At 43.0% G+C, this 12,659-nt stretch overlaps 1 protein-coding gene across 2 annotated transcripts in view; it reads left to right on the top strand.

The window, feature by feature from the left end:
* CDH23 (cadherin related 23) overlaps window positions 1-12,659 on the top strand; it is a 555,581-nt gene that overhangs the window by 270,807 nt on the left and 272,115 nt on the right. For both annotated transcript variants that reach the window (XM_043519492.1, XM_038408394.2), the window contains one exon: window positions 11,389-11,501. In XM_043519492.1, the coding sequence (XP_043375427.1) occupies window positions 11,389-11,501 (113 nt within the window). The remainder of the gene's footprint in view (window positions 1-11,388; window positions 11,502-12,659) is intronic.

The raw sequence follows: 12,659 nt of genomic DNA, 5'->3' as shown, positions 1-12,659 counted from the left end.
GACAATCCCCTGAGAGCTGTAGCTTAAGGAGGGTTGTTTGTGTTTTTCCTACATTTGAAAAATAAAACTCTGCCTGGAAAGAGACCCTGGGTGAATCAGTAGGTCCTCTGTGGGCTGTGGAACACCCAGCACCTTACAGTGCTAAACTAGAGTTGGGACTACAATTTTGTCACAGAGGTTATAGTGGTCATGGAAATTGTAAATTTGAATAAAGTCCATGAAATTGGGCTCCCACTGCTTTGGAAATGGCAGGGAAAATGCATTTGATTAGGATTCCAAACTGAATGGAATTGCAACCTTGTGAATGGGGTCACAGTGCCACTCAGGCTTGGCCCTTTGTCTCCATCTATGGAGTGAGTGTGAGTGTGCCAGGTTGCAGTGCCCAGAGTGGGGAGCTGCTGCTGCTGGGTGAGTTTGGGGGTGGGCTCACTCTCCCTCCACACCTCTGGACTCACCTTTCAGCACCCCCACTCATCTCTTGTGTATGTTGAGGTAGTGAAAACTACATTATTTGGTGATTTTTCTGTGACTTACAGGTTTTTTCCTCCATACCTCTGCTATGAAATTTGTTAAAAATTTCCATGCCAAAATCGTAGCCCCAACTATGATTAGCTCAGAAATCCAATATCTTTTAGAATCTGTGGACTTTATCCTTCTCTCCAATACATGACTGCAGCTCCTCTTAACTTTAATGGGAATTGTGTCAGTATATCAGATGGTAGAATTGGTCCTTGTGTGTACCTGTGACTCTGCACAAGGTAAATTTTACCTGTGCTTGTTGCAAGGAAGGGTTATTCTTTTTAGAAACCACAATGAAACCACAATTAGAAATGATGGATCTATTATGCTAAACAGGTGAATTAACTCTCTCTCAGACAAGGTACCAAAATTCCTGGTTCTAGAAGCGTATGGGGGGCTTTCTACAGAATTCCCAATCTAGATTTGAGTGCCATGGCAGGAATCTGTGTTTCTAGAAACAAGCAGTAATCTGATTCTAGATCAGGGAGAACACATGCTTTTTTCTAGAACTGGAGATGATGAACTTGTAATCTCTGTTCCTGAGGGTGTAGTTTATGAAATAAAGAACACGATGTAATCCTCTACCCTTCGGAAATGTCTAGTTCCCTTCAAAACTGAGTAGGGGCAGAGACCGAGGAATGCTCTTACTGATCAGTTATGGATGTGTTGATGAATACAGAAGAGAAGCTGCCCTGAAACACTTTTCTCCATATTGCATAGGGGCAAAAACTCAAGGTGAAAACCAGCGAGGTGGTCAAAGCAGCTGATGGACTATTTCTGTAATAACTGTATCTGTTGCCGACTCTGTGAACCACGTCCAACAGCATCTATTTCAGTGCAGAGAAGTCCTGACGGAGCACATTTTGATTAATAAATTATCCAGCACAAGGAGTGTGATGGGTTCCCCTTTCACATCTCATGAAAGTCATTCACAGCCAAGTTCAGTGGCTCAGCAAGTCCCCACCATTCTGACAATGCATCTCTCAGCCACAAACGTCCCTTCACAGGGGGACTATTAGAGCGTTCACCTAGGCATAGAGGGTTGGACAGTGCTGGCTGAGAGACAGTCCTTAATTAAAGATGGAGAGTAGCCAAATCTTTCTCTTTGTGCATAATTTGAAAAGTAATGAGCTACCAATAGCAAAGGAGGCAGGGAGGAGATTTCAATATCTTTCTTCCTTTTCTGGAGTCAGTCCAGTACTTTTAAATAGCATCTTTAAACTGAGAGAGTCAGCAGAAGGTATTAAGAATCATGGTCCTACAAAATCCCACTTTATATCTTTGTTTCTCCAAAATGGCATCTCCACCAAGACCCATTCTTCACAATGAGACTAGAAGAGAACTGAAATTTTGCTATTGTGATATAGCCCTGCTGCTCCAGATCTGGCTTCCTTTCTGCTCTTTTCCCTTCATCTCAATTTTCCTCACCCCAGAAGATGAAAGGAACTCATGAGTTGGACAGGATTTATAACTGACAGTTCCCAAAGGTAACTTATATTTTAGCCAGATTGACCTGATCCTTGTTCTTGTTGCTGTCTTTTTAAATCTCCATACCCTACTGGAAAAATCCTTATAGACCAAGAAAAACAAAATGGTACATGAAGGATTTAGCAGAAATGGTGCTGATTACATATAGCTGTCTAAGGTATTATGTGTTTGCAGTGTTGTAGCTGTGTTGGTCCCAGGATATCAGAGAGACAAGGTTGGTGAGGTAATATCTTTTATTGGACCAACTTCTATTGGTGAGGGAGACAAGCTTTTGAGCTACACAGTCCTGAAGAAGAGATCTGTTGGTGAAAGAGACAAGTTTTTAAGCTACACAGAAGTTGGTCCAATAAAAGATAGTACCTCACCCACCTTGCCTCTCTAAGGTACTATATGGCTCCCATTACCATTGTATTTGTGTACCTCTTAGTCTTTTAATGTATTTATCCTCACATCTGCCTGGTGAGGTAGGGAAGTACTATCCTCCCCATTGTACAGATGAGGAACCGATGCAGAGAGAGAATAAATAACTTGCTCCAGATCACACAGGAAGTCGGTGCCAGAGCAGGGAGCTGAACTGGTTCTTGTGAAGCTCCCTCAAATTAAAATGTGTATGTTACAAAGTTAGCATGTGGTCTGGGCGTTGGAAAAGTGGGCAGGGATCACCCTAGGTTTTGAAGGCCCTCTTGTTAAATCTTGTGTCATACCTCAGACAGACTGCCACAAAATCCATGGAGAGATTTAGTACAGTTTTATTTACTGTGGACATCTGTCTCTTCTATTCACACACTTCCCTTTTTCTTCTGTAACTTAGTGCATCTTTTCTTCCCTGTCTTTGTGTCTCTATTTGCCTATTTTACACTTTTCAAATTTCAATATATTATTTTCTGTGACAATTTTATTTTTCAGATTCTTCCTTCCACCCTGAGCTATTTTACCATCACTTTTCCATCTGTTTTTTAAAATTATATATATAATATATTTTTAAATCTTACACTCCATTTTAATTCTTGCTCCAAGCTCTTTGGACCACCCTGCCTTTTCCTGCTATGATTCCTCTTTGCCTCTTACCTCAACTGGATCTCCTAGGTTTCCTCTCACTGCTCTGCTCTCCCCTTGGAGCCATTCAGTCTGCCCTCCAGGGCTGTACTCTGCTCCACCCCGGACCTCTTCCAGGTCAGCGGGTTTTCATTTGTGTTTCAGTGTAGGGGAGGAAGAAAGGGAGACGCCCTTCCCAGGAGGGGTAAGGATCTCTGTTGACCACCAGGAGTATAAGAATCCCTTTCAGTCTTTTGCTGAAGGACCCATCAGTTCCTGAAATTTGCCTGCTCAATCTGACTGAGCCAGAAGAGCTCCTGCCTATGATAGATGCTCTGCTCACAGGCAGAATGAGCAGATTCTTATTACAGTCATGAGCTCTCCAGGCACTTTGCAGGGAAAGCAGCTGAGTGGCTGCCTGGCTCATTTCAAAGTGCTAATGGTACTGGGGTTTTTGGTCCTTCTCAGGTTTCATTACATCCTGTTTCTGTTTAGTCCAGAGTTAGACCGAGGCCAGCACTCCTGATTCATTCCAAGGTGGAGCCATGGGAGAGCACAAGCCGTGGCATAGCACAAGTCAGAGTGTGGGTTTGAAGACCGCTTGCAGAACGTCAGAGATTAGATAAAAAGAACAGGAGTACTTGTGGCACCTTAGAGATTAACGAATTTATTAGAGCATAAGCTTTTGTGGGCTACAGCCCGCTTCATCGGATGCATAGAATGGAACATATAGTAAGAAGAAATATATATACATACAGATAAGTTGGAAGTTGCCATACAAACTGTGAGAGGCTAATTAGTTAAGAGAAAAGGAGGACTTGTGGCACCTTAGAAACTAACAAATTTATTTGAGCATAAGCTACAGCTCACTTCATCGGATGCATTCAGGTATTTTCCACTGAATGCATCCGATGAAGAGAGCTGTAGCTCATGAAAGCTTATGCTCAAATAAATTTTAGTCTCAAAGGTGCCACAAATCCTCCTTTTTCTTTTTGCAGATACAGACTAACAGGGTTGCTACTCTGTAATTACTTAAGATGAGCTGCTATTAGCAGGAGAAAAAATCCTTTGTAGTGATAATCAAGATGGTCCATTTAGACAGTTGACAAGAAGGTGCGAGGATACTTAACTTTAGGGAAAGAGATTCAATATGTGTAATGACCCAACTGACTTAGATCAACGCTTCCTTAGCTCTTGTCCCCTAACACCACTATTCTACTTGCGCTACACTGATGACATTTTCATCATCTGGACTCATGGAAAAGAAGCCCTTGAGGAATTTCACCATGGTTTCAACAATTTCCATCCCACCATCACCTCAGACTAGACCAATCTACACAAGCGGTCCATTTCCTGGGCACTACTGTACTAATAAGTGATGGTCACATAAACACCACCCTATACTGGAAACCTAGTAACCGCTATACTTACCTACATGCCTCCAGCTTCCATCCAGGACACACCACAAGATCCATTGTCTACAGCCAAGCTCTAAGATACAACCGCATTTGCTCCAATCCCTCAGACAGAGACAAACACCTACAAGATCTCTATCAAGCATTCTTAAACCTACAATACCCACCTGCTGAAGTGAAGAAACAGATTGACAGAGCCAGAAGAGTACCCAGAAGTCACCTACTACAGGGCAGGCCCAACGAAGAAAATAACAGAACACCACTAGCTATCACCTTCAGCCCCCAACTAAAAATTCTCCAGCGCATCATCAAAGATTTACAACCTATCCTGAAAAATGATCCCTCACTCTCTCAGAACTTGGGAGACAGACCAGTCCTCGCTTACAGACAGCACCCCAACCTGAAGCAAATTGTCTCCAGCAACCACACACCACACAACAAAACCACTAACCCAGGAACATATCCTTGCAACAAAGCCCGATGCCAACTCTGTCCACATATTTATTCAAGTGACACCATCATAGGACCTAATCACATTAGCTACGCCATCAGGGGCTCGTTCACCTGCACATCTACCAATGTGATATATGCCATCATGTGCCAGCAATGCCCCTCTGCCATGTACATTGGCCAAACCGGGCAGTCTCTACGCAAAAGAATAAATGGACAAAAATCATAACATCCAAAAATCAGTAGAACACTTCAGCCTCTCTGGCCACTCAGTAAAAGATTTAAGGGTGGCAATTTTGCAACAGAAAAGCTTCAAAAACAGACTCCAACGAGAAACTGCTGAGCTTGAATTAATATGCAAACTAGAAAAGGAGTACTTGTGGCATCTTAGAGACTAACCAGTTTATTTGAGCATAAGCTGTAGCTCATGAAAGCTTATGCTCAAATAAATTTGTTAGTCTCTAAGGTGCCACAAGTACTCCTTTTCTTTTTGCGGATACAGACTAACATAACTGCTATTCTGAAACCTATGCAAACTAGATACCATTAACTTGGGTTTTAAGAGAGACTGGGAGTGGCTGGGTCATTACACATATTGAATCTATTTCCTTGAGTATCCTCACACCTTCTTGTCAACTATCTAAATGGGCCATCTTTGATTATCACTTCAAAAGTTTTTTTTTCTCCTGTTGATAGTAGCTCATCTTAACTAATTAGCCTCTCACAGTTTGTATGGCAACTTCCAACTTATCTGTATGTATATATTTCTTCTTACTATATGTTCCATTCTATGCATTCAGTGAAGTGGGCTGTAGCCCACGAAAGCTTATGCTCTAATAAATTGGTTGGTCTCTAAGGTGCCCCAAGTACTCCTGTTCTTTTTGTGGATACAGACTAACACGGCTGCTACTCTGAAACCAAGTTTATTCTGTTGCTTGGAGGCTGTAAGATGGAGCAAGCTTTTCACTCTGTGTTACTGCTATCTTAGAATGCAGTACACAAACCCTTTGTGACCCAGACAGAGAATATCAGCACCTAAAACTGAAACCTGATATAGAATGATCATATGAATATTTGACAGCAAAGTGTTCAAAGTGGACTTCCCTTCAGGGGGAAATTGTACCATTCAAAGCCTCTCTTCACAGTCCTCTCTGCTATATTTCTCTTCACATTTCGTGCCACAACCGTCACACAACGCACTCACTTCTAAACAAAAATTCCAGTACCATTTAATGTATCAGCCAGAGAGCTAGCTTTTCCCTGCTCTGACCAGGTAATTAAGTCCTCGCAAATAGGTTCAGGGATCACTAAGAGGCAGCAGGTTCACTATTAATACATTTCCACTAGCTATGAGATAGTCTGTTCCAAAGCTATGAAGAACTTTTGGAAAAAGAGCTGCTATCTAATCTCTGATTTCAGAGTAGCAGCTGTGTTAGACTGTATCTGCAAAAAGAACAGAAGTACTGTGGCACCTTAGAGACTAACAAGTGAGCTGTAGCTCACGAAAGTTTATGCTCAAATAAATTTGTTAGTCTCTGAGGTGCCACAAGTACTCCTTTTCTTTTTGAGAATAAACTTGGTAAATATGCTCCGTTTAAAATACACCAGAGAGGATTCTGTGTATCCACTGTGTTCTCTCTCATGTCTGGGTATTACAGTGCTGCTTCAACAATATAGTCATCGGAGGAACAGCAATTCATTGTATTGGCACACCCATTAGAGAGGGTCATGGAGGCAGGATAGGATGAGTAGCACTAGCAGCATCAGTCAGACAATACCAGGGTCAGAAGGGCATGACAGTACAGGTAGCATAATATGGGTAGGTAACACTGGTCTGAGCAGCAAGGCAGGGCCAAAAGAACCAGGGATCTTTGGACAGGCAGGCAGCACTGAGAGCAGCAGACAGGATCAGAGTTCAGAGTGCCATGAAACAGACTCCGGATGTCTGTCAGGTTTTGTTTGATTGAGATAGTGGGATAGAGCAACGCAAAGAACACTGGCACCAGATCTGCAACTGTGTCTGAATATGGCACTATATATATGAGTCACTTGCCAGCTTTATGTAATAGAGAGAAAACCCTTACTAACTCATAAGATTTCATTGGATAGTAGTTATCTGCTTCAGAGGCCATTGGAGTAACAGACTTACACGCGGGTGAATGTCCAGCAGCTAGTGATCGGAGTCTGAGCAGCAACGTGCCAGATTGTCATCCATGCTCCTCAGCATCTCCACATTATGTGGCTCTGTTGCATCCATGGAATCCCTCTGCCTCTGAGTGGGTTGATGCAGAGACCTAGTGGTTTGGATTGGTTTCTTTGTCTTTCCAGACACAGAGGGAAAGGAGAAAGAGGAGTGAAAGTAATTGTTGTTAGAGCAGTGGAGCAGACAAACCAATTGAAAGCCATCAGCCTGTGTTGCAGTACACGCAGTCAGCCACACACTATACTGCAGTTAACCCAGGCTGGGACTTTTTACTGGGTCAAAAGACTGACAGATAATGAGAGGACAAAGGATGAAGGAGAGATGTTATAGTGAGAAAGGGTGGAGAGAGTGGAAGGCTGAGTGACAGCAAATGTGGAGTGAAAAGCAAAGATGGCTATTTTCCCCCCATGAAAAAGATGAAGAAATTGAAAATATAAAGATAACAAGAGAGTTTCCGAAGAGAAGTACCGAGCAGGAATTTGCATTGTTCTATAGTGCAGTACTTCATGGAGGACCATTGGTCAGAGGACGAATGAATTGATGGTTGAAGAGGCTTTGTAGAGAAAATTATTAAAAGACTTTGAATGACAGATTTGGAGACATATCTTTCCTACTCAAAGGCTGTTTTTAGAGCCAACCAACTCTGTGTAAGCAAAAATGCTCCCAAAAGTACATCAGATGCATGTCTTTAGTGTGAACAATATTTGGGAGGCTGAGCTAAAGGAAAACCTCTGATGTGCACAGCTGAAGAGCATTTGGATCCTTAAGTTGTTCCCTTTATTCTTAAAAATCACCTTACATTTACTCAGATTCTGGTTGTGAGCTGAATTCATGGTGACTCTTGGAATGAGGGGTCCAGTGCTCAAACTGTAGGGCTTTGTTAGGTCCTTCATGCTCTGGCCAAATTCAGAATAAGCCCCATTGACCCACTTCGACTAGAACATATTGGTCTGAGGTTGATGTTGGCAATAGCACCGGTTGGCAGATTGTTAGTGGCAGGACAATGTTTTTTTATTAAAATATATATTTATGGCATGTAATGTTGGAGGACTGTACAAAGGCTGCCCCAATATATAATATATCAGGGCAATATGCAGCCAAGGAAATGGTTGGCATCTTAGGACAGTTAAACTTGTTGCAGTGCAATACAATATATTTTTATACATTGTTCTTCAAATGTGGAATCACAAAATAACTTTATTATGTCTGACTAAAAGAGAAAAAAATTGACAATATAATTTCAAAGAGAGGAAATGACTCTGTGTCTGGGGAAGAAGGTCAAAATGTTCCTTGGGGGGCAGCATAAAGTAAAAACATGAACCCTCCTAACTTGACCTCCTTACCCCACTGTTAGAGAGGGAATGGGGGAGGAAGCCCAGACTGGAGAAGCATAGTGAGTGCAGGGAGTTGGTGGATATGAAATTGGAGAGGTAGCATGAAGTATGTGAAGACTTTGAAAATCAGGAGGAAAGTTTTGGATTAGATTTGGAGATGAATAGGAATCCATGATGGGGGGGCCACTGGCATGGACAAGATGACTTAATACTGTAGGTCTTTTCTATCTATAATTATGATTGGTTGATCCTGGTGAGAAGGGAGAAATTTTAAGATTTCCAAGGCTCCCAAAACATTAGAGAGCGAAAAATCTAGGAAGGTAGGTGGTGCGTTACTTCAATAGTTCTAGATAGGAAGTGATATAAGGCACGAAGAAGGATTTCAACAGTGCTAAGGACAAATTTAGAAATGTTTTGAAATGTGTGCTGTAATATTTCATGATCCTGAACTTTTTCTCCTCCCACATCTTTCTTGGCTAAAATTATAACATTTCTAGCCTAGGTAACAAAGTTCTGGCTTGACTTAGGAGGTCAGTGGGTTAAGTAGGTCATAGTTTAAATAGGATCAATGATGTGTGGCAAGGGTGTTTTCTTTCTCTGTCAATTCTGAAAGAGGATTTAATCAACCATGCAGTAGCCAGGAACTGACAATCAAGACAGACAAGTAGATGTTAGTTAGAGAGGTCTGAGAATAAGCTCCAAAAGAAAGATTGTAGAGTTTGATGACCACCACATCGAGGTAAAGTACAAGGTGGAAACTATTGGTACCTTTTATGATTTGCTACTGAACATCACTTAATATTGATAAGTAGATCCTTAACAGTTCATTAAGCTGTGAACTCTGTCACTGAAGCAATCAATGGGCCATTTCAGATGGAATAGAGAAGAGGACCCAAGGACAAAATCATGAGGCACTTTGTAATTGGAGGCCTGAGGGAAAATGTAAGCCTTCTATTATAAAGGAGAAATGTACAATTATAGAGTTAGGACTCTGTCCAGGACAAGGAGGAGACCCTGGTTTCTCTTCGCTCCTGGTGCTCCTGGAGGGTAAAATGTCTGAGAGGATTGAAAGCTACACTGCAACCAAGTCACATGAGAAGACAGCTGTAACTGTAACTAAAGAAGCAAGAAATGGGTCATTAATCACCAAATGTAAGGGAATATCAATATGATGAAAGTGATATCAAAGTGGCTAGGTCAGGCAGGCAGAGGTACAGGATCAGAATAGAGCAAGTTGGTCAAGAGCTAAGGAAAGGATACTTTTGTAATGGCAAATTTTCTTGAAGTGCATTTCCAGAAAATTGGCCAATAGTTTTTAACATAGAAAAGTACTGAGAAGTTGGGTGTCTTTTCTCTTCTCTCCCCACCCCCCCCACTCAGCTGGATGGAATGTAACAATCCCCCACCTCCTCCTTTGTCTTCGTGTTTGGGATCAGGAATTCTTACACACCGTGAGAGTGTAGGGTGTAGAGGTATGTGTGTGTTTGCAGGAGTGTATGTATGTGCAAGCCCCTGATCATTAATTCAATAGCCTCCTTCTTGGATATTGCATAAGGCAAGCATCAGATTTCCAAGGCTCCAAGTGACAACTGGTTTCTTTGTCTCGGTTGACAAAGGTAAAGGAGATGAGATTATTATGAGGGTAGCCCCAGTCCCGTGAGATTCAGCTTATTAATATCTGCTGGCAAGTAGGCTGTATGACTCAGCAATACAGAGTTAACCTTCCGCCAATGTCTATTTCTAAAGAAGGCGAAAACTGACCCAGGTTGCCATGAGAGCAGGACAGGCTCTTCTGGATGAAGCACAAAATAGTGAGGCATTGAGGACGGCATTGCATGTGGCTAGTCACACATGTAACCTTCGGGGATACCAGATTTACAAGTTCATAGAAAGGCACCCAAAAGCATGGAACAAAGAGCATCTACAAACTAGATGGGAGCAAATGAAAGGGTCCAGCCCAATCCCAAAGGGAAGTGGAGACTCTGAGAAGGGGCAGTCTGCCATCCAGGGGACATAGCAGCAATGGCAGAGTTCAGTCGAGGGGATGAGAATGCTAAAGGAGGAGCCGTCTAAACCAAAGCCTGTTCAGTTCAGTAACTGGATTTTGCCTTTTTGTTGTGCTGCTTTAGCTCTGTCCTAAAACCATGTGGGGCTAGACCATGAAGATACTATATCACAAGCCTTAAGTCAAGGGCAGCATGAAATGTATTCCTGTTCCAGGAGCAGGCCAGGTCACAGTTGGGTCCCTGCTTCCCCTTCACTTCAGGGGAGAAACAACCTGCACCAGCTCAGCATACTTCCCTTTCTGCACCACCTTAGCTCTGCAGCTGGTGCATGAGGGCGGGGATAGAACTAAGGCTCTGCTTACCCCCAGCCCTGTCCAACCATTTCTCTCCCACCTTCATGTGATGGGAGTAGCTGCCCCACTGCGGCCGCTCTCTCTTTATGCTCAGACTTCAACAATTGCTAAGAGGTAAACTGCAAAGTGGCAGTCTGAATACGCTGTCTGAGATCCCAAGTCAGTAACAGAGTAGATATGGACAAAAAAATGATGAATGCATTTACATTTTAGCAGAAACTCTTTGAAATTCCTACACTGCCTGAAATGTTTGTGATGCTATCAGCTCTTGCAAGGAAAGCCCAGTTCTGAGCCCAGTATTGGGTAGGTAAGTGAAGGAGGAACTGATTTACAGCCATTTAATTTTAAAATGCATTTATAATGCTTTAAGTCTGCACATACTAGTATAATCTGTTACCCGGCTGGGGGTCTTAAACCAGACTACAGTTCTGAATTCTAAAATCGCTTTTTGCATGATCTGGTCATGCATGAAGGGTAGGGAGAAGAGGCTTGTCTCATCAGGCTTTCCTCTGTGTTAAGTCCATAGTTTCTGTGTCTTCAGCAATATGGGCTGCTTGTGCTCATCCTGTTTGTTTTCATTGCCAGGTAACACCAACAGCATCTTTGCACTGGACTACATCAGTGGAGCTTTAACCCTGAATGGGCCACTGGACCGTGAAAACCCTTTCTATAGCACTGGATTTATTCTCACAGTGAAGGTGAGACACTGAGAGCAATATCCCTTTGGGGAGAGAAGGAGAAGGATCAGCATAGCTGAAGGGAGAGGAAAGGCACTTCAGACAGAGGATCATCTGTGAATGTGTTGCTGCTCTGTGCTGCTTAATACTGACTTATTTCAAGTGAAGAAGCACACTGGAAGTACTCTTTCCCTATCTGACACCAGGGCAGACCTCTGCTATTCCCACTGCAGGACCTCTCTCTCTCTCTCTCTCCCTGTTGGCATCAGGGACAGACCCCATTATCCCTAGATTGGGGACTGGGCTGTAGAATTAACATATTCTGTTTCTTCTGATTCACCCTGACTGCTGCTAGCTCAATTAGCTCTTCCAAAGCTCCGTGAACTTCTGCTCTGGGGTACTCCTCTTTTGGTGGTTTCTATCTTCTGCAGTGTATGTACTGCTCTGTTCTGGCTCAGTGGCACACCTCGGGGTGGGAGGAGGCTAGACACATACATGTTGCATGCCAGAACCCCTTTGAGCAGCAAGATAAACAGTGTGCTGTGGATTAATGAAGGGGGAACATACTGATGGAGCTAGTAGGGACTGTGAGATGCAACAGAATTAGAAGGGCAAAGACAGATGCTGTCTGACAGAAATGGGTCTTTCCCCTCCCCCCATCTCACTGGTCACCTGTATTTTTGGTGTCCAGCAGATTCTTCAGCTGCATGTGTGTCTGTGTTGCATGGTACAAGGATTAAAAAGAAAGGGCTAAAAGTCGCTTCATCATGAAAATATATCGAAGCATAACATTCCAACACCATGAGGCCCCACCAGACAACTGCTCTCCCAACTCCGATTTCAGCTCTTTAATCAAAATCAATACCAAGCCAGCCAGTTGGTTGGAAACACATTTAGAAGGGTGAATTCCACTGGGCTGAAGGAAAGAATCCGCTTGTTAGAGAAGTCATTGACTGGGAGGATGGCAGCCAGCACTGGAAGAGTACAGCTCACCTCCTTGCTGTGGTAGGGGCAGCACTTTGTCAGGGAGAGAAAATGACATGTAATTACTTGGCTTGACCTGTGGTGAGGGTCTTTCTGTGGAATTCTACACGGTCAATATACTATTATCATCCCTTGGAATCTTGCTTCTTTCCCTTTCCTCTCGGCAGGGAGGGAGCAGGGTTGATTTTGGGGTCA

Source organism: Dermochelys coriacea, chromosome 7, assembly GCF_009764565.3.
Source record: "Dermochelys coriacea isolate rDerCor1 chromosome 7, rDerCor1.pri.v4, whole genome shotgun sequence".
NCBI lineage: Eukaryota > Metazoa > Chordata > Testudines > Dermochelyidae > Dermochelys > Dermochelys coriacea.
This window is presented reverse-complemented; position numbering and strand designations above follow the sequence as displayed.